Source organism: Microcaecilia unicolor, chromosome 6 (assembly GCF_901765095.1).
Source record: "Microcaecilia unicolor chromosome 6, aMicUni1.1, whole genome shotgun sequence".
In the NCBI taxonomy this organism is placed as follows: Eukaryota; Metazoa; Chordata; class Amphibia; order Gymnophiona; family Siphonopidae; genus Microcaecilia; species Microcaecilia unicolor.
This window is the reverse complement of record NC_044036.1, coordinates 52163638-52186919: the sequence shown is the minus strand read 5'-3', so window position 1 is coordinate 52186919 and position 23282 is coordinate 52163638. Positions and strand designations below refer to the sequence as shown.

At 45.2% G+C, this 23282-nt stretch overlaps 1 protein-coding gene across 1 annotated transcript in view; it reads right to left on the bottom strand.

The window, feature by feature from the left end:
• MSH4 (mutS homolog 4) overlaps positions 1–23282 on the bottom strand; it is a 183149-nt gene that overhangs the window by 108435 nt on the left and 51432 nt on the right. The window contains exons 5-6 of the mRNA XM_030205714.1: positions 21674–21789; positions 4100–4273 (exon numbers count right to left, since the gene is read on the bottom strand). Of these exons, the coding sequence (XP_030061574.1) occupies positions 4100–4273; positions 21674–21789 (290 nt within the window). The remainder of the gene's footprint in view (positions 1–4099; positions 4274–21673; positions 21790–23282) is intronic.

Here is a 23282-nt window from a genome sequence, read left to right as displayed (position 1 = left end):
TATGAAAAACAGACTGACCAAACCTACCATTTGCAGGATCCCCAGCCTCCTTTGGACCAACCCTTAAAATTCAAGGTGTCATCTTCGGTCCAAATCTCAGTTTTCATTTAGGACACTTTAATCTTCCGCCCAGTGTATGGTGGTGTCCAAAAAAGCAAACAGGATGCTAATAATTATTAGGCAAGAGATGGAAAATAACACAAAGAATATTATAATGCCTTTGTATCACTCCATGGGGTGACCACACCTTGAGTATTGTGTGCAATTCTGGTTGCTGTAACTTTAAATAGATATAGTAGAATCAGAAAAGGTTCAAGGAAAGGAAACCAAAATGATTGGGAGGGGGGGGGGGGGTGGAACGCTTCTCATATGAGGAAAGGTTTAAGAGGTTAAGCCTCTTAAACTTGGAAAAGAGACGGCTAAGGGGGGATATAATAGAGGTCTACAAAATACTTAAGATGTGTAGAACTGGTAAACATAAATCGATTTTTTACTCTTTCAAAAAGTACAAAGATTAGGGGACACTCAAGGAAGTCATACGGTACTACTTTTAAAATTAACAGGAGAAAATATTTTTTCACTCAACGAATAGTTAAGCTCTAGAACTCGCTGTCCGAGGATGTCGTATCAGCGGTTAGTGTATCTGGGTTTTAAAAAAAAGGTTGGAGAAGCTCCTGGAGGAAAAGTCCATACTCTGCTATTGAGATAGACATGGGGAAAACCACTGCTTGTCCCTGGGATTAGTAGCATGAATCTTGTCACTATCTGGGATTCTGTCAGGTACCTGTGATCTGAATTGGCCACTGTTGCAAGCAGGACACTGGGCTAGATGGACAACTGATCTGACCCAGTATGGCTAATCTTATGTTCTTATGTTATCTCCCATGTAGTTCAGCATTGCTATTTCAAGCTTTAAATTATCTTTTCACTCCGTCAACTTTCACCTCTCTGGTAATCACCAGCCTTGACTACTGCAACAGTTTACTTCATGGTGCAAAAACTACAAACATTAGGGGCTAAATTCAATAAATGGTGTCCAAATATGGCACAGAAAAAAAATCAGCACCCAGCGCTATTTTATAAAGGATGTTCTGGAATGAGGATTCTTTATAGAATAGCATTAGGTGAGCAATTCTGTGCCCAACTTTGGGCACCAGGACTTACACCAACTGAAACTTGGCACACACGTTTGGTGCGCACCCACGGTATTCTATCATTTTGTATGCAATTTTTCAGAATGCCCCTGACCTGCTCATCTCATGGGAATACTGCCTATGCAGTTGCGCACAGATATACTTAAGTGCTATCCTACCAGGGCGTGCTCCCAATTTCTGCAGCAATCTGCTGTTTCAGCCCTATTTCAGTGCCTTCCATCCTATGCAATGCATATCCATGCTGAAATTTGGGAAATGGAAATAGCACCTAACTTTAGGCGCCATTTATAGAATTCCCTAGTAGATGTTAACAACTGGTGCAAAATACTGCAGTGTAACTGCTAACAGGGTCAAAGAAATCTGACCATGTAACTCCATTGCTTTGGAATAACACTGGCTTCCCATTACTCACTGGATCACATTTAAAAATTCTCACAATAGTACACAAAGTATATCACTCTGGCATACCACTATATCTTCTCGACATTCAATCCCATACATTCCCTCTAGAATAGCTAAGTTACTTACCTGTAGCAAGTGCTCTCTGAGGACAGCAGGTATGTATTCTCACATATGGGTCACATGATCCACAAAGCCCACACTGTCAAGTGCACTGTCACTTTAAAACTTTGAGGCAGTGCCCCCACCACACATGCACAGGTGCCTTCCCACCCGATGCACGAGTGAGAACCCAGCTAAGAAGACAACTCCAAAGGGAGGTTAGAGGGATGTGAGAATATATACCTGCTGTCCTTGAAAAACACCTGCTACAGGTAACTGAGCTTTGTCCGAGGACAAGCAAGCATAATATTTTCACACATGTGACTCACTATCTACCAGGCCCACAAGAAAGATGAATTTTTGTAACTAAGTAGATAGTGAGCCTGGTAGAATAACAGGCCGGAGGGTGAAGTTCAACTTTAGACAGTAAAAAGATTCTGCAGGACTGCTTTTCCAAATCAGCTATCCTACCTGGAACACTGCTCCAGACAGTAGTGAGCAGTGAAGATATGGCCAGAAGACCACGTAGCCACATTACAAATGTCTTGAATACAGGTAGATCAGACATGGGCAACTGAGGCCACCATGACTCTCACATTATGAGCGATAACCTGGCCCTGGAGGATAAGCCCTGCCTGAGTATACATATACGAGATATAGTCAGCTAACCAAGTGGAACCTGTACACTTGGTGATTGGAATTCCCAATTTGTTAGGATCAAAGGATACAAAACGCTGGGAGGATTTCCGACGAGGCTTTGTTTGTTCTAGATAGCATGCTAGAGCACGCTTGCAGTCTAAGGTATGCAGTGCTGCTTCTCCAGGAATAGAATGTGGTTTAGGAAAGCAGACAGATAGTACAATAGACTCATTGAGATAGAACTCTACAACCACCTTTGGGAGAAATTGGAGTAGGTTCAAAGTACAAACCTATCGTTGTAGAACCTCTTATAAAGTAGATCTGCCACAAGAGCTTGAAGCTCACTGACTCTTCTGGTAGAAGTAAGAGCTATTAGGAAAACTACTTTATACATGAGGAACTTCAGAGAACAGGAACAAAGTGGTTCGAACGGAGGTTTCATAAGAGCAGTGAGGACAACATTGAGATCTCACGCCACCGGAGAAGGTTTGATAAGAGGTCACGAATCTAACCCATCAAGGGATGAACTGAAATTGGCTTACTATCAATTTTAGCATGAAAAGCACTGATGGTGCTCAACTTTCCCGCTGCAACCGGGTTCTGCCTGTGTATGACTACAGAACACTCGCAAAAGCCGGTTGTTAAGTTTTTAAAGATTTTGCGAGCTGGTTGCTCTCTCCAGCATACCAATGAATGCAGGGCTCCCTCCAGTACACCACTGAATGCAGGTCTCCCTCAAGCCGCAGGGTCCTGGCACATAACCTGGCTGAAGCCATCCTGGTGGTCTAGTGGATTCTTCAGGACAGGAAAGATCCCCTGTTTTTGCTGCCCGCATTAACACTCTTGCTGCCACATCACTATTTAAAAATGGCTGCCGAGACTTACAGCAGCAGCCTCGCAAGATTTCCGCTGAAGTCTTGCGAGGCCACCGTTGTAAGTCTCAGCAACCATTTTAAAGAAGATGCGGCAGCAAGAGGGTCAGCAACAGCAGCAAGCAGGTCTTCTGGTCTAACGGGAACTCAGACAAAAGTCTGCATGCCTATTTTTTAATCTGTTATATTTGGAGAACAAACACCCTTGGATATCTTGACTGTTTGTCTTTGGAAATTTTGGTACTTGGTGACATCCACTCTTTTTTGTTTGCTGCTCCTTTGTAAAATATTTGTTTTCCTTCTTTTGCCCTTGCTCAAAAATACTCTGAATTAGTTTTGAGTCCAGAATCCAAAAGATGGAAGAAGTACACCATAAGGGTAGGTAGAGAGCATGCAGTAGGATCAAGTGACGTATCTGAACACCAGAGAGAGAGAGAGCCTTTTCCACTTTAAATGGTAGCATTTTCTTGTGGAAGATTTTCTGGAGGCAAGATGTATTCTACAGACTTTGTGAAGAAGGTTCAATGCCATCAATTACCAAGTCGTCAGGGCTAGACAGCGAGGGTCTAGATGAAAGAGGTATCCCTCATTCTGTGTTATCAGGGTTGGAAAAGGATTTAACCTGAACAGTTCTTTGATGACAACTCTAGGTGAAAAGGGAACCAGATTTATTCATTGAGCTACCCAGGCATCAATCTGAATTCCAACTGGTGCCTGAGAAACGTCCATGTTGCAAAGCTGACCCAGATATTCAATGCTGGTGTAAAAACATGGCCCAGTATTGAATATCCAGGCTTATTTCTGTCCATAGATGGCAGCAGCTTAAAATCCTATCATCACTGCTGGACTGTGTGTAAGGTTAATCGATATTCTCATACATTTTATGATTTTAAAACAACCTTAAATAGAATACAAATTAAAAAAAAATCTTGCCTGGAGTCTCTGTTGTTAACAAGTAGCTCTAGATTTTGAGCTGATGTTGAATCAATCATGGCTGTCTGTTCACTTCCTTGGAAACAAATTTTGAGAGATTTTGGCGCATAAACTGAATTCTGAATAAACTCAACATATTTGAGCAAAGCCCCAACAGCAGCCAGGCAGTAGTATCTACAGAATGATCAAAATCTGTAAGTTATACATTTAACTTTTCAACAGACCAAAATGTGAACTTAAAAATATGCTTTCCCAGCCTAAACATCGTAAAATGAGTTTCTACACACTCCCGTCATTAATGTTATTTACTGCAGTTTAAATATTGTCAGGTAACTTAACTTATATCTCCTTAAGAGAGTAATGGATTAGTATCTCAAACAGCAACAATCCAGATTCAGCCCAAGGAAAGGAGGAGAGATTTTGGATTAAGTTACTGCCTTTTTTGCAGCTGTAGATCAAGACAAGTTACAATCAGGTACAGTAAGTGACCCTTCAGCTGTGTAACCCCCTCCCCCCCCCCAAAGGGTGGCTCAAAACCTTCTCCAATAGTCCAGTATCTCCCCTTCTCCTCACAAGCACCCCCCCAGGCATCTAACATCTCATTTCTTCTTACCCCCTTTCTCTTGTCCAGCATTTCCCCTTTTCTTTTCCCTCCCCCTTGACCATCATGTCCCCCACAACTTCCCTTTCTCTTACAGGGTTTTCTCCCTCCCCTCCTTCACTACTGCAGCTACCTGTCAGGACTCTCAAGGCTAAACATGAATTCATGAGCCCTTGGACCACTGCCGAGGAGCGGCAGGCAAAACCCCCCAACCAGCACTGGGCAAGCACACCAGCAAGGCAGGGACTGCAGGTGCAGATAAGCAAGCCGGAACACAAGGACTGGAACTAGGCTTCACCTACACTTGACTGCCATTCCCCAGGGGTTGAGCCCCTGGGTGCAGGCAGCCGGCAGGACTTAGAGGAAAGCTGGTACTGGAGCAAGCAGGCTGGAACAGCAAGAAACTCACACTAGAAAAGATTCTTAAACAAGCTTGGCCAAAACAGGGTTCAGGCTAGGAATCAGGATTTCGAAACAGGCTTGGCTGGAAGGAAACTGAAAGCAAGCAGGGCAGACACAAGCAGGAGGGGAACTGAAGCTGAAGACAACCAGCCACAAACAGAGGAAGAATGGATACTATACAGGGTAAAGGACCAGCTTGACTAACCAGGGTAGGGCAGAAGCCCAAGGTGAACAGGGAACCAAACAAGACAGACTAGACAGGACACAAAGCTAGGCTACACAGACAAGAACTAGGGCAATGACTGAAAGCTGCCAAGCAGCCACTAAGACAGACAGACATACATACAAGCAATAAAGCTAGACTGAAAGCAGAACCTAGCAGACAAACAGAGAACACAAAGGCTAAAGTACACACAGGCACCAAGATCTAAACACAGAACAGGACAAGGCTAAAGTACACACAGGCACCAAGAAATAAGCACAGAACAGAAGGCAAGAGTGCAACTGCACACCAGTTACCTCGAGACCCTTGGCAATGCAAAGGCCCTGCTGAAAGGGCCAGGTGCCTAGTAAAGGCAATCAGCAGCTGAGGCTCAAGCTGCAGGAATCTCAAGGCAGCTAAGGGTGAGGCTAGCTGCCAAACTTCCAACCAAGTCTGGAGGGCTAGAATATCTGGACCGGACTGGAATGAAAGTCTAGAATGTGTAGGGAGACAGCAAGACAGTCTATGGCAGCCACCGGTTCTGGCCACCAGTGGGCGAGGTGAGCACAGCCAAGGAAAATAGTCACCATCGTGGCACTACCTCTGCCAAGCCACCCTGGAGTGCTTGAAAGCATCATGCATAACATGGGGCCTCTGAATGCAAGCGTACTCTCAAAGACTGTTTAGTCCCATTCCGTTCAGCAGGAGTTTTGCACCAAAGGGCAAGGAACCCAGAAGACCTTGGGCACATACTTGCAATCAGAGGCCTTGCGCTCTGCATGCCACTTTCAAGTGCTTCAGAGCAGCCTGAGCAGAGGTAGGGTGGTGGCTGCAGCAGCAAAGGAGGAGAGGAGGAAGCAGGTACTGCCCTGCCACCTTTGGCAGATGAATGGTCCATCTAGTGGTAGGGAAATCCTCACAGTAGTCTAACAACGTAATGATATCATGAGTTCAAAAGCTTGTCTCTTCAGACCGGTCAAACTAATTCTAAAGTGTTGTTAATTATAATAGCTATCTGGATTAGCCAAGTGTCTGCCATAATTGCACTAGTGAACTACAAAAGCTAAGGGGACAACGTTACTGACAGTACAGCTACATACCTTGATGTTTGTTAGATTTGAATAAGATAATATTTTTACTCTTTTTGTTATTGTACATTTTATATAATATTGTGTATGTTTTGTTGTTACCTGCCAAGAATGGTAGACTGAGCAGGCTACAAATTTATAAATAAATAAATAAATGTATTAAAGTGTATTAAGAGAAAGGAAGGAGTGGGAAGCAGATAACGGCTCTTCAAAAACAAACCATGAAACATTCAAATGTTGCAAAAGCATTCTTTATTGATGGTAGCTAAAGACTCAACATGGCACCATGTTTCAGCTTAAAGTGCCTCCCTCAGGAATCTCGTGGTGAAAGTTTGCTGCAAGTATCGAGTATCGAAAACACAACCCACCAATGAGATCAATGGTGTACTGGTCACGTTGTTGTATGGAGACATACAAAACTATGAAGAGGTCATGACAGTGGCAAGTGACGGAAGGAGAAATTCAGAACAATAAATGAAATGAAAATAGTCCCTTTAGAAAGGCCTTTGGAAAATGCCTTCTGAAGAAAATACACTGTCAGCTGAGCTAAGGGGCCAATGTTAATGACTGTACAGCTACATACCTCTTTGTTTGATATTTGTTAGATTTAAAGAAGATGCTCTGTTTTTAGTCTTGTTATTTTATGTTTTATATAAATATTGTGTATGTTTTGTTGTTACCCATCAAGAATGGTAGATTGATCAGGCTAAAAATGTGTAAATAAATGTATTAAGGTATGTTAAGGCTTATGCAGATTTAGTTTTAACAGGTATTGAAGTATGAGCTTTAACGCACATACATTAATCCACATTAATATAGAACAACTTGGACTAAGAATAAAAATTTTAGAGCTAGATTTTCTAAAAGGTACTAGTGTACTACCACATACTAACATACATTAATATGGGGGGGGGGGGTTATTTAAGAACATAAGAGAGAAAGCAACAACAACAAGACTGTAACCCAAACCTCTTATGAAAAATACGCCAAGCCTGGCACATAGGGCAAAGCAGGATGGCATTACCTATTTTAAGAGGGAGCCATTGTGCCCTGGCATGAAGCAAATTGGAGAGCATCAATGGTTAACCAAGGGATCCTTCCAAAGTCACATCACAAAATTTGGAGGTACCACTGACCCAGTCATGCACAAAGTGTAGCTGACCAGCGAGAGAGTACACTCCCAAGTCTGGAAGGCCCAATCCACCATCCCCCCTCCTTAACTGTAAATGCTAGAGGACAACCTTTCTTAGAGAATCGTCAGTTACCCACTCGAGGAAGAAGATCACGACGGGTGGGGTTTCAACCAACAGATCGATACGACAGCCAACCATCTCAGGAACGCTATTATCAAACATGAGAAACACAAAATCAGCAATTTAATATCTCAAATGTTACTATTACAGAACCTCAATCTCAGCTGTTAAATGTAGGATTAAGTTTCGTTCCAACAACGATGTATGGTCCCTTCTCGACACGAGTGGCACTGTTTAGATTCTTTAGGAAATTACATCTAAAATTATTTTTCTTTCACCATCCCCTGGTCCCTGATGCATCCATGGTTAAACTGTGTTCTACATGGATGCCATTAGAGAATTTGGACTCCTCCATCCTAGCATTTCAAAAATGTATTTTACAAGATCTGAATAAATAGGAAAGTCATATGGTGACTAGGTACAATATTCCTCGTTCAATACATGAAGCGTTAGCATTGTTACAGAATCAAATGGAGATAATGGTCCTTCGAGCGGACAAGGGGGGAGCAGTGATGGTATGGGATAAAGCACAATATTTGATGGAAGGTCATCAAAAGTTGCAAGATGCAACTACATATAGGCAATTAGATATGGATCCCACTCCAAATTTGCTAACTAAAATTAGAGACATAGTGTCCGAAGCAGAATCTAAACAAATATTAAACAGCCAAAGCAGCAAGATTTTTGATCACTGAATGCCCTAGTACTCCAAGAATATATTTCTTGCCTAAGGTTCACAAGAACCTGGAGTCTCCTCAAGGGCGTCCGACAGTAGCCCTGCGAGATTCAATTTTGGAACCTCTCTCCAAATTTCTGGATCTTTTTTTTTAAGCCTTTTGCCACTCAAGTGACTTCTTTTTTTACAGGACACTACCGATTTTTTTTTTAGAAATCTGCAAGCTGTTGAACTCACTAATGACTCTATTTTTGTTACAATTGATGTAACTTCCCTCTATACAGTAATACCTCAAGAAGCAGCCTTGGGTTTGATTGAAGAATATTTGAATAAACGCAGTGGCGTAGCAAGGGCGGGGCGGTGGGGGCGGTCCGCCCCGGGTGTCATCGGGTGGGGGGGTGCTCCGCTCCCGCTGCTCTGCCTTAAAAAAATTTTTTTCAAAGCGCCGGAGAGTGGCAGGCGCGCCTCACGTCTGCCCTGCTAGTAAAGAAGATCTCGCTGACGTCATCGCCCTTCCCACATTGAGTCCCGCCCCCTCTGAGGCAACTTCCTATTACCGCGAGGGCGGGCGGGACTCAGTGTGGGAAGGACAACGACGTTGACGAGATCTTCTTTACTAGCAGGGCAGACGCGAGGCGCGCTGCCTGCCACTCTCCGGCGCTTTGAAAAAAAATTTTAAAGGCAGGACAGGGTAGGAGCAGCAGGAGAACTGATCTCAGCTGTCGGGTCGGGGGGGACTCAGAGGGGAGAAGGTGATTGGGGAGGGGTGGGGAGCTCAAAGAGGGGAGAAGGGGATTGGGGAAGGGTGGGGGAGCTCAGAGGGGTGCTTAAAGGGGATTAGGGAGGGTGGGGAGCTCAGAGAGGGGAGAAGGGGATTGGGGAGGGGTGGGGGAGCTCAGAGGGGTGCTTAAAGGGGATTAGGGAGGGTGGGGAGCAGGGGAATGGGGAGGGGTGGGGGAGCTCAGAGGGGTGCTTAAAGGGGATTAGGGAGGGTGGGGGAGCTCAGATGGGTGCTCAGAGAGGGGAGAAGGGGATTGGGGAGGGTGGGGGTGCTCAGAGGGGGGAGGGGAGTGCTCAGATGGGAGAAGGGGTCTGAAGCTGGAACTGAGGTCTGACAAGGGGGCAGGAGGGAAAATGGGTCCATGCCTGGGGCAGGTGGGAGAATGGGTCTGGGGCTGAAAAGGGGGGATGCAAGGCATGTGGTGGATGAAGGGGGCTGAAACTGTGGGGACTAGGGGCTTTAAAGGGGACAGGGAGAACTGGCTGGGGCTGAAGCTCGGGACTGGTGAGAGAAAAGGGCTGGGGTTGAAACTAGGGGCTGAAAAGAGGGCAGGGAGAAGTGGCTGGGGGCTGAAGCTCGGGACTGATGGGAGAAAAGGGGGGCAGGTGGGAGATGTGGGCTGAGGCTGGAACTAGGGGCAGGTGAAATAAGGGGGCTGGAACTGGGGGCTGAAAAGAGGGGGCAGAGAGAGAGGGGATAGAAGGGGGGAGCGTGAGGGAGGGCAGACCCTGGATGGATGGTAGAGGGAGGGCAGACGGATTGAAGGGGCAGAGAGAAAGGGCAGATGGTGGGTGGAAGGGGAGAGAGAAAGAGGGCAAACTGGGGCAAATGGTGGATGGAAGGGGCAGAGATAGAGGGCAGATGTTGATGGAAGAGGGAGAGAGAGATGGCAGACTGGGGCAGATGGTGCATGGAAGGGGCAGAAGTGGATGGAAGGGAGCGAGGGCAGACAGTGGATGGAAGGGGCAGAGAGAGAGGACAGACACTGGATGGAAGGGGCAGAGAGAGAGGGCAAACACTGGATGGCAGAGAGAGAGCGAAGACAGATGCTGGATAGAAGGAAGACAGTGAAAAGATGAGGAAAGCAGAAACCAGAGACAACGAACTGTAAATATATATTTTTATTTTTTTGCTTTAGGATAAAGTAGTATTGTAGCTGTGTTAATAAATGTTTATAATAGAACATGTAAATAAGGTAATCTTTTTATTGGACTAATTTTAATACATTTTACCTTCAGAGAACAAAACCCCCTTCCTCAGGTCAGGATAGGACACTGTAACAGTACTATACTGAATTGACCTGAGGAAGGAGGTTTTGGCCTCTGAAAGCTAAATGTACTAGTCCAATAAAATGATATTATTTGTTTTATTTCTATTTGTTAATTTGTAAAGTGGTGATTGGTATTTGTTAGTTTTTTCAAATTTACATCTGCTGTCTTTATATTTTGCACAGTATTAGAGGACATTTTCTGTTTCTGTGGTGCTGCATTGTATGCAGAGTCTGGCATCGGGGGTTCAGTTTAATTTTTGTCTAAATAGAAAGTTTATGATTACTTATTCTATAGTGGATTAGGGTGTATCTGTATTTGTGAAAAAGACATAGCTTTCGGTTGGCATTGTGCAGGATTGACGATCTGTACTAATCTGTCTGTTTTCGTTTTACAATAGGTGAATTGATGTTCTAGTGCTCACTGTAGTGTTTAAGATGCTTTCCTTTTCCTTGTGTGACTCGTACAAATTACTGCTTATGGTATGGTAGAATTGCTCTATAGGTCCTGAGTGTTTTGTATTCTCGGTATGCCTAGTACTGGATTTCGGGGGGGGGGGGGGTGTTAAAAAATGACCGGCCCTGGGTGTCAACTACCCTAGCTACGCCACTGAATAAACGCCCAGCCCCTCAGCAGGTTACTACTAGTTTTTTTGATTACTCTAGCAGAGTTAGTTATTCAGAAGACCTTTTTCTGGTTCCAAAAGACTACTATGAACAAAAGCAAGGGGTTGCAATGGGGGCTTCCCTTGCACCCTCTATTGCAACATTATATCTGGCAAAATTTTAAGAAAAATTCTTCTGGTTTGTATATGAACCTAAGAATATCATGATGTGGAAGCGTTTCCTCGACGACATTTTTTTCATCTGGAATGGCCCTTTTCAGAGGCTACAGTTCATTGAGTGGATGAATTCTTTGCAACCCATTTTGAAGTTCACCTGGCATTCTCATCAACAAGGCTTAGAGTTTCTTGATGTATGGATATACAGGGAGAATAATAACATTCACACCACTCTTTTTCAAAAGCCCTCAGCCCGGAATACTCTTCTACACTTTTCAAGCTATCACCCTTATCATCTGCCTATTAGTCAATTTCTACGGTTGAAGAGAATCTGCTCAAAGAAGGAAGATTTTGAAGATGAAGCTCGAAAGATGTATCAGAAGTTTTCTGAAAGAGGATATCCAGGTAAAATAATTAGATGAGCGTACCTTACAGCTAAATATTCTCAGCATGAGCTTCTACTACAATATAAACAATCTCTTGAAGCAGACAAGTTGACAGCAGTCATACCTTTTTCGACTGCAAGTTCCTTGATCAACACCTATTCATACACACTGGAGAATATTACAAGTGCATGAATGTTTTGAAAGTCATCCAATTTGTGCTTACCGGCGGGGGAAAACGATAGGAGAGAGTTTAACATATAAACACCTGGATAAGAATGAGCTTGTGGAACTTCCAGGACATTTTAAATGTGACAACTGTCAGTGGTGTTCCTCAACAATTGAAGGACTAGATTGAATACATCCCATTTCCCAGTGACGCATTACAGCATGTACCAGGACCAACTGTACATCAAAAAATGTGATATATACACGATTATTTGCACATGTCATTTCAACTATATTGGCCGCTTGGGTGGAGCGATTAAGACATGGTTAAATGAGCATAAATCACGTATAAAAAACAGAGTGATGACTGCCCCTTTAACTCAACACTGGTAGGAACATCATCATCAATTAATCGATATCAGTTGGAGAATTTTAGATAGCGTCCAGTTGGGATGGGAGGGAGGTAATCTGGAATATTATTTGAACTATAAAGAACAAAAATGGATTTTCACCTTGAACACTTTCCAGCTTATTTTCGAAAGAAAAAGACGATCATATTTCGACCCAAATCGGGAGATGGGCGCCTTTCTCCCATGGGTGCCCAAATCGGTATAATCAAAAGCCGATTTTGGGTGCTTCCAATTGCAGTCTGTCGAGGGAACGAAGTTGACGGGGCGTGTCGGAGACGTGGTGAAGGCGGGACTGGGGCGTGTTTATCGGCCGAGAGATGGGCGCGCTTGGCCGATAATGGAAAAAAGAAGGGCGGCAGAAGCAAGAATTTGGGCCCGCTTTTTTTGGACCCTTTTTTTCACGAAGTCCCCAAAAAGTGCCCCAACTGCCCAGATGACCACTGGAGGGAATTGGGGATGACCTCCCCTGACTAACCCCCTCCCACCAAAAAAAAAAATAAAGGACTTTAAAAACTTTTTTTTCCAGCCTGTATGCCAGCCTCAAATGTCATACCCAGCTCCATCACAGCAGTATGCAGGTCCCTGGAGCAGTTGTTAGTGGGTGCAGTGGACTTCAGGCAGGTGGACCCAGGCCCATCCCCCCCACTACCTGTTACACTTGTGCTGGTAAATGGGAGCCCTCCAAACCGCCCCCAAAACCCACTGTACCCACATGTAGGTGCCCCCCTTCAGCCATAAGTGCTATGGTAATGGTGTAGAGTTGTGGGCAGTGGTTTGGGGGGGGGGGGGATTTGAGGGGGCTCAGCACATGGGAGGTATTTTTAAATTTTTTTTTTACTTTTTACAAGTGCCCCTAGGGTGCCCGGTTGGTGTCCTAGCATGTGAGGGGGACCAGTGCACTACGAATCCTGGTCCCTCCCATGACCAAATGCCTTGGAGTTGTTCGTTTTTGAGCTGGGCGCCTTCGGTTTCCATTATCACTGAAAACAGATACCGCCCAGCTCAAATCCGATGCATTTGCCCAGCACCAACCGTATTATCAAAACAAAAGATGGACGCCCATCTTTTTCAAAAATATGGTCTGTCCCGCCCCTTCGCGTACCCGTCCTCGGAGATAGTCACCCATGGAGATGGGCGTTCGTGTTTGATTATGCCTCTCTTTGTATCCTTCAGGATTAAATTCGGAATTGGATTGGTGGTCTGTGATCTGATTGTCAGAGCTATTTTTATTGTTAGCCTATCAGAAGCGAGATCGTCGGTATCAGCTGATGCATATTTAATGGCAGCAGTGCTAGGAAAATGCCACAGCCATTTTGTTCAATAAAAAGACAACGGAACCAGGAGAGAAAAAAGCATGCTGTGAATGACTCTTTATTAGTAGGGTATTGAGACTACAATAACTTGGAGAATTTAAAGTATGACCTGCAAGTAATTTAATGTTTGCTATTTGCAAAGAACCTTCACCCTGACGAAGTTGCGAAACCTGGCCAAGTCAGTTGAGGTTCCTGAGGTCTTCCCTGAGCCTACTCCTCCTACTCCCCCTTTCCTCAGACTCGTCTTCACTCTGCTGCCAGTTAAGTGAAACAGTATTGAAATGAATTAACAATATATTGTACTGATGAAAACAAGTAATGAAGCAGGAAGTTGCTAAGTAAGAGATATTGATAAAAAAAAGAATGATAGGTGAAATATTCATATATTAAAAAAAACAACATATATTAAATGATCCATGACGATGTGCACCTGACTGCCTAGAAAACTGTGGGTTAAGCAGTCTGGATGCAGGAATTCTGAAGATTTCACATGAAGTTAAAACTGTATAAAACTCCATTTGTGCTTGGGATGAGGTTTGAAGGTATCCTATATAATAATTCTCACCTCCAACGTTCTGACCTGCCTGGGTCTGTGGCTCCCTCGGAGGCGGTCAGGACAGCTCCGTAGATCAGACTGACGTCACTGGCCGCATTATGACGTTACCCTAGTAGACCAACTCCGAGGGAGCCACGGTCCGAGGCAAGAAAGCACGTTGGAGGTGAGAATTATGGAGCTCCGTCGACGATAATGGCGCCGCAAACACCCCCCTCCCACTCCACCCCTCTCTGGCCCTCCCTTCGTAAGAGCTGGCTGCTTAAAAGTATTTACCTCCTGCACGGAGGGACGCCGCTTCCGTCTGCCTTTTCTTTCGATTCTATTTCAGCTGTTCCTGTGGTCCTGCCCTTGAGGGCGGGACCAGAGGAACAGCTGAAACACAAGCGAAAGAAAAAGCTGTCGGAAGCGGCGTCCCTGCGTGCAGGAGGTAAAAACTTTTAAGCAGACAGCTCTTACGAAGGGGAGGGCCAGACAGGTGGGGAGTGGGAGGGAGGGTCCTGAAACGAAAGGGGGGGTCAAAAATGACATGGGGGGGTCCTGAAACTACAAAGGGGGGTCCTGAAATGACAGAGGGGGGAAGGGGTCCTGAAACAACACGAGGGGGGGAGGGGATTACTGGAAATCCACTGGAAGGGGAGGGGCGGGTCCTGGAACTCGGAGGGGGGGACAGGCAGAGCAGGAAGGGAAGAGGGGGGATGGGAAGAAGTGGGAGGGGTTCTGGAACTCTGACAGGGGTGGAAGGGGAAGAGGGGAAGGAGGGGTGGAAGAAGAGGGGAAGGAGGGGTGGAAGAAGAGGGGGAGGGGCGTTCTGCAAACTCTCGGTCTCATACACTCTCGGTCTCACAAAGAGTCTGTGTATCGCACACATAGTAACATAGTAGATGATGGCAGAAAAAGACCTGCACGGTCCATCCAGTCTGCCCAACAAGATAAACTCACGTCTCATTTTTTGTGTATGCCTTACTTTGATTTGTACCTGTCTTTTTCAGGGCACAGACCGTATAAGTCTGCCCAGCACTATCCCCACCTCCCACCGCCGGCTAAGCTTCTGGGGATCCCTTCCTCTCACACATACTGTATCTGTGTGAAACACACACACACACTCTCTCACACTCACTGTGTCTCACAGACGCACTCGCACACTGTCATTCTCACACGCACTCTCTCTCACAGACACACTCGCACCCAGTCTCACTCTCTCTCACACACACACACTCGCACAGTCACTCTCTCTCTCTCTCACACACTCGCACAGTCAATCTCTCTCTCTCACACACACACTCGCACAGTCACTCTCTCTCTCTCACACACACACTCGCACAGTCACTCTCTCTCTCTCTCACACACTCGCACAGTCACTCTCTCTCTCTCACACAGTCACTCTCACACACACACCCTCTAAAATATACACACGCCGAGGAAAACCTTGCTAGTGCCCGTTTCATTTTTGTCAGAAATGGGCCTTTTTTACTAGTTGATGTATATTAATCCCCGCACTGTCCTAAGAATTGTTGTCCAGCTCTAGGTGATTTAAAATTCATTCTCAGCTTCCTCCCATTCCATATAAAATAACTGATACGCTTATTCCAGGTCTCAAAACAATCAGGAGATACCGAAGGGTGTACATCCATTTTGGAAAAAGAATCATCTTAATCAACTGAATCCATTAATGAACCATTTTAAATTGTAAACCACTTTGATTTGTGCTCAATTAGAGGCAGTATAATAAATCAATAAGCAATAAAGCACAAGGTACTTACCTGTAGCTGATATTCTCCGAGGACAGCAGGCCAAATATTCTCACATCTGGGTGACATCCAACGGAGCCCGGTGCAAATGCAGACCAGCTAGTAAGGTAGAAAGTTCTAGCAGCGATGGTGCCTTCCTGCCTGACATTCGAGCGTGGGTCCTCCAGTCAGGTGAAAAAGCAAAAAGCCTATAACTACAGACAACTTCTAGAAGAGGTGGGATGGTATGTGAGAATAATTGGCCTGCTGACCTCAGAGAACACTAGTTACAGGTAAGTATCTTTGCTTTCTCCGAGGACAAGCAGACCTTCATATTCTCACATCTGGGAATCCCTAGATAACTTGCTCACCGAAAACAAGAAAGCTATGATAATTGAGTCTTGAAACGTTGAGACTAAAATTTCAAATCAACTTTAAACTAGCTGTATAGGTGCAGCCTGGAAGAGACCAAAACAGGGCCTAGGGGGGTAGAGTTGGAATATAGACACCGAACAAATTCTGCAAAACTGCCTGTTGCGTCGGGTGTCCTGATCCAAACAGTAGTGGGAAGTGAATGTGTGGACTGAAGGCCACACTGCAGCCTTGCAAATCTCCTCTATGGAGGCTGATCTCAAGTGGGCTACTGATGCAGCCATGGCTCTGACATTGTGAGCTGTGACGTAACCCTCAAACGTCAGCCCAGTCTGGGCATAAGCAAAGGATCTGCAATCTGCTATCCAATTAGAAAGTGTGCGCACCCCCAATCTGTTGGGGTCAAAAGAAATGAAAAGCTGGGTGGACTGTCTATAGGCTTTAGTCCCCTCCAGATGGAAGACTAAGACTTGCTTGCAGTCGAAAGTATGCAGTACACTTTCACCAGGATGGGCATGAGGTTTTGGGAAAAATGTTGGCAGAACAATTGACTGGTTAAGATGGAACTCAGACACTACCTTAGGAAGGAACTTAGGGTGTGTGCAGAGGAGTACTCTGTTTTGATAAAATTTTGTACATGGCGAGTGAGCTACCAGGGCCTGGAGCTCACCGTCTCAGCAAGCTGAAGTGATCACCACCAGAAACGCAATTTTCCAGGTCAAAAACTTCAGATGACAGGAATTCAAAAGGAGCTTTCATCAGCTGGGTGAGGACTATGTTGAGATCCCATGACACAGTGGGAGGTCTGTGGGGGGGCTTTCTCAGCAATAAACCTCTCATGAAGTGAACAACTAAAGGCTGTACAGAGATGGGCTTGCCTCCTACACAGTGATAAGCACCAAATGCACTGAGATGAACCCTTGCAGAGTTGGTTTTCAAACCAGACTCAGAAAGGTGAGACGTATTCAAGCAGTTTTTGTGTAGAGCAAGAGAAGGAATCTAAGGCCTTGCCCTCACACCAGATGGCAAACCTCTTCCACTTAACAGAGTAACACCTCTTAGTGGAATCTTTCCTGGAATCTAGCAAGAAACGGGAGACACCCTCAGGCAATCCCAGAGATTTGAGTTCTACTCTCTCAACATCCAAACCATGAGGGCCAGGGATTAGAGACTGAAATGCAGAAGGGAACTTTTGTTCTGTGTGATGAGGACAACTCCAGAAAAAGAGGTAACCAGATCTGCCTCGGCCAGTAAGAAGTGATCAAAATCGTGGTGCCCTGATCTTCAGCAAAGACTTCTCTATGAGAGATATGGAAAGATACGCATACAGAAGATCTCCCCCCAAAGTAGAAGAAAGGCATCTGATGCTACTCTGCTGTGTGACCTGAAACTAGAGCAAAACTGAAGTACTTTGTTGTTCAGATGAGTGGCGAAAAGATCAGAGGGGATTCCCCACTCTTGGAAGATCTTCCTGACTATGCCCATGTTTAAAGACCACAAATGTGATTGAAGTAACCTGCTCATCTCTCTGCTAGGCAGTTATCTTTGCTGGATAGGTAAGTGGTACAGAGGTTCATCCCGTGAAGTAGGGCCCATTGCCACATGCCCACCGCTTCCTGACACAAGAAGTAGGATCCCGTACCCCACTGCTTGTTGACACAGAACATTGAAACCAGGTTGTCTCTTTGAATGAGAACAATTTGGTTCTGGAGCCAATCTCTGAAAGCTTTTAGAGTGTTCCAAATAGCCCTGAGCTCGAGGAGATTGATGTGGAACTGAACCTCCTCAATAGATCACCGGCCTTCAATGTGAAGCCCATCTACACAAGCTCCCCAACCCAGGTTAGATGCATCCACTGTCAACACCTTCCGAGGCAGTGGAACTTGGAATGGAAGTCAGAGTCAAATTGGACCGAATTATTCACCACAGAAGAGCGTGTGCCAGATCTGGTGGTATGCGGATGACATTGGTTAGGTTCCCTGTCACCTAAGACCACTGGGAAGCTAAGGTCCACTAGGCCGCACTCAAGTGGAGCCATGCCATGGAAGTGACATGCATGGTGGAGACCATGTGGTCCATCAGTCTCAACATTTGCCAAGCTGAAACCTGCAAGTGGTGTGTACCTGTGAGGCAAGTGTTACTAAAGGTATCCGCTCTCACTTGAAGGATAGCCCAAGTCTGTGCTGTATCTAGCAGAGCCCTTATGTACTCCAAATGACAAACTGGTTGTAGTTGGGACTTGGAGTAATTGATGACAAGCCCCAGTAGATCTAACACCTGAATAGTCATCCTCATATACTCCTTGGCTCCTTCCCCAAGATGTGCCCTTGACCAGCCAATTGTCCAGGTAGGGAAACATATACACCCCCAGTTTGCATAAACACGCTGTGACTACTGCTAGACACTTGATAAAACCTCTGGGTGAAGATGCCAGGCCAAAAGGCAGAACACCAATACTGGTGGTGGCATTTCCCCACTCGAAATCTGAGATACTTCCTGCGACTTGGAAGTAATGAAATGTGGTTATAGGCAACCTTTAAGACCAGAGAGCATAGCTAATAATTTTCCTAAATTAGAGGCAGAAGGCTGCCCAGTGAAAGCATCCTGCACTTTTTTTTTGACTAGGAATTGGTCAGGTCCCTTAGGTCTAGGATGGGCTGGTATCCACCTGTTTTTTTGGGTCACAAGGAAGAACCTGGAATAGAATCCCTTCCCTTCTTCCCCTGGTGGTATGGACTCGACTACTCGAGCCTATACAAGGGTGGAGAGTTCCTCTGCAAGTACCTGCTTGTGCTGAGAGATGATGAATGACTCTCTTGGTGGGAAATTTGGAGATCTCGGATGCCAATTCAGTGCATACCTGAGACAGACTATTTGAAGAACCCACCGGTCGGAGGTTAGAAGGGGCAACCTGTGTTGGTAAAAAAATGAGCCCCCCCTCTCCCCAACCAGAAGGTCATCCAGGATAGATACGTTTTGAGCTGCTAGGCTCTTCTTGAGCGATTCAAAAGCCCGTGCCCTGCTTAGACTAGGAAGCCATCTGGGACTATTGAGGATGGTGCTGGCAAGGCCTGGGACACTGGGCCTGAGCTGCCTGAATGGAACGAGTGGGAGGTGGGTACTTACACCTTTGAGAATAATAGGTATGCCGCCTACACTCGGTCAAAAATCTTCTTGCTGAAGAAAATGAAGATGGAGTACACCAAGAAAAAATGTGGATAGTATCTGTATGCTTTTTTGTGAAGTCAGCAACTTCCTCCACTTTCTGTCTAAACAAGTTGTCCCCTCAGCATGGCACGTTGGATAACCTCTCTTGAACCACTGGTTCCAGATCAAAGGCATGCAGCCATGAGATTCTGAGCATCCCCACACCCATTCCAGCAAGTCTGGACACAACATCAAAAGTATCATAGGCGCCCCTGGCCAAATAGTTCCTACACTCCATCTGCTGGTTGGCCAGCTGGTGAAGCTCTGGGCCTGCTCCAAAAGGAGAGAGTCCTCGAGAGTCAGTGTACTGTTTACCAAAGACTCCAAGTAAAAGCTCGTGTAGAGCTGGTAGGACTGGATGTGGGCAACAAGCATTGAGGCCTGAAAAGTCTTCCTCACAAACAAATCTAAAGTTCTAGCCTCCCACCCCTGGGGCACTGAGGCATGAGACCGAGAACTCTTGGCCTATTTGAGAACAGATTCAACCACCAAGGAGTTGTGAAGTAACTGTGCCTTCTCAAATCCGGGAGCTTTCTGGATACAATACTGCTTATCCACCTTCTTGAATGAGACCTGCACTGTAAGGGGAGATTCCTAGTTCTTCAACAGGGCGTTCTTAAGGAGAGGGTGCAATGGTACTATGATTTCCTTCCTTAGGAGGAGACTTACAGCCCAGAACAGACAACATCTCTGTTCTAGGCACCTCCTCCATCTCCAACTTAAATGGGACAGCCGCCGCTATCTCCCTTACAAAACTGGAGAAAGAAGCGCCTCTGGTGGTGATTTCCACCTCTCCTGAAGAGGAGAGGGATCAGATGGAATTCCATATGACTCCTCCTCTGAGAAGTAATATGGATCCTCATCTGACTCCTATGAGCGGTCCCAATCAGACTCTTCACCATACTCAGCAACAGGTGAATGAGTCTGAGCCAACCTCACTTTGGTGGAACGATGTGCACGCTTAGAGGAGCTTCGAGGGTCAGCCCTATTCTCATCCAGGGAAGCTTCCTCCCCCACATGTCGAAGGTGGTAATGCCTGTCCGGACACTGACATCAACACCCGGTAAAGCACCAGCACTGAAGATCTGGACACTGGCATTGAAGGAGCCTCAGAGAAGGCCTGGGGCTGATCCAGCAGTGGTGCAAGCACCCTCAATGCCAAAGCGGGAGTCCCCTGCAGCAACTTCACCAGCTCCACCTGGAGTACGCTGCGGAACCACTCGTCAAAAGTGGGCATTGGCAAAGGTACGGGAGCCGATGCAGAAGCAGTCTAAGAAGATGTGAATGCTGAACTGGTGGCGGGGACTGGGCCACTCGATAACTTGAGCACCAGCACCACTTCTAAGGAGGGGGAGAGTGCCTCCCGCTGCTGGCGCTTCTCAAGTATCTGATGCACTGATATCCCAGTGATCCCGGCACCTCATGTCAAGGAAAATTGGTGGTTACGCTTCTTGGGCTTCTCCCAATGCGATCCCCCTGGTGCCGATGAGGACGCCACTGCAGAATCCGTATGGGTCCGATGCTGACCTGTCCCGGGGCCTACTAACAGCCCCCGGTATTGAGGCAGGTGGAGACCCACTGCCATCGGTGCCAAAATTGATGGTCTGGTCTCTGAAAAGTCAAAGAGTTGCTCCATTTGAGCCAGTTGCACCTGCATGTGCAAACAGATCACAAACAGAGGGGTCATGATCTGGACCAAGGCACCCAGATGCACCGTGTGGGTCTGTAGCAGAAATCACGCATCTACACTTAGTGCAGCTTGAAGCTACTGAGGGTCTTCTGAGACATAGAAAAAAAAAGTCTCTCGGCTTAATTAAACTCCTCAATCTTGAATCAAGAAAAAAGGGGGCAGTGTTCAAATTGAGGACGGAGCTGCAGACAAATTGCGCAGCCACTCAAATCTGCAGAAAATATGTAAGAAAAAAAAACTAGAAGGAAGAAACAAAAACCCTAAATTGAAGGAAAAACTAGGAAAAACAGAAAAAAAAATGCCTGCCCTGGAGGCACTTGCAGACCAAAGTAGAATCAGCACAGCGTGGTGAGAGAAAACAAAATGCATCCGCTCAGCTCCGTGGAAAAACAAAGACTGTGTGTCAGGCGGGAAGGCACCAGTGCATGCACTGGTAGAACTCTCTACCTTACTAGCTGGTCATCATTTGCATCGGGCTGTCAGATGTCGTCACCCAGATGTGAGAATATGAACGTCTGCTTGCCCTCGGAGAAATAACAGAACTGAAATTTTAATCTATTTCCAGCAAATAGTTCTGTAATTGCTCATTTTTCAATAACATAACATAAAATACTTTTAATTATAAAGCCAATTGTTTGAGCTTTTTTGTAATTAAAATCTAAATCTTCACACTGAATCAGATTATAGCATGCATACTTAGACTGAACCTCCATTAAGACTGTGCTGAATTCAGAGGTACACAACTGTTCGATGTATTCTAGACCTTTTGTTTCATTGAAGTACTTCCTTTGTACGGTAGTGAAAGTTACATTCTAAGAATAAACAGATTTCAAAATATTGTTTGATGTTATTAAACATTTTTGACAAATTGTTCCTTAATTTATAAAGAAAACAAAACAAAACTAGCACAGTTAAAGCCCCATTTTTTAAAAATATTTTTTATTCAATTTTAAACAGTTACAAATATATGCTGCATTCTTGCAATAAACCAAAACTATTATCAAACAATAACACCATTTCTCAGTTCTTATTGAATAGAATGCTGGGGCAGGATTTGGGCTGTCCAGGTCAAGACATTCTCAATTCCCACATTATTCTAGGTAATCAAAAGGAATAAAATAAAAACAGAGAAAAGAAAATAAGATGATACCTTTTTTATTGGACTAACAATACATTTTTTGATTAGCTTTCGAAGGTAGCCCTTCTTCATCAGATCAGAAATAAGCAAATGTTGATAAATAACAGTATATTTAAATGAAACATCAAAGCATTTCAGTGACAACATGAGGGTGGGGTGGGTTAGGTGAGAAACAGGGAGATATGAATGGTGGTAAGAGGGTGATAAAGCAGTAGAATTTTATGGTTTATAATGGGCTAGAAAACCCAGATCTTTGTTAAGTCCTGTCTGGTGGATGTCAAAATATTTAATCACTCTGATTTCAAAGATCTTACGTTCCTGTATCGTCAAAGTTTCCTTTTAGTATTCTCACTATAAAATCATTGGCACTGACATTTTTCATATGATGTTTAGGTAAATTAAATCTCTTCAAAAGTGTAGTAAGTGCTCCTGGCCAAGAACTTGCGACATGACTTCTGCTGCTTGACGAGCTGGTGAAAAGGCTCGGCATGCTCCAGATAGCTGCCTCACCGATTTCCGCAAGTAGATGGTCGTGAAGAGCTGGTATGATTATATGGGCAACGAGCATTGCGGCCCAATGCATTTTTCTCCCAAAAGAGTCCAAGGTTCTAGCTTCTCTGTCTGGGAGAGCCGAAGTATAGTCCTTAGTACTCTTGGCTCTCTCTTGAGAGCAGCATCCACCACCATGGAGTAATGGGGTAACTGAGACCTCGCCAACCCAGGTTTCCCGTGGATCCAATACTGGGTGTCAATTTTCTTGGGGACCACAGGGACAGAGAGGATGCCCAGTTTCGCCTAAGGACTACCTTGAGTACCTCATGCAGAGAGGCCGCACTGCCTCTTTAGGTGGAGAGGTGTAGTCTAGGACCTCGAGCATCTTAGCCCTGGGCTCATCCTACTACTACTTAACATTTCTAGAGCGCTACTAGGGTTACGCAGCGCTGTACAAATTAACAATTAAGGACGGTCCCTGCTCGGAAGAGCTTACAATCTAAAGGACTTCTACTTCTATTGCCAACTCCTAATTCCACTTTTTCACCTTGCTATGCTGTGTGCTGAAACAGACTTCCTCACTTGATTCATCATGTTCTCTCTTTAGACATATTCGAATCCAAACTAAAAAATGCTCCCCCTTTTGAGTCTGATTTTAAATTGTATTATATAGAA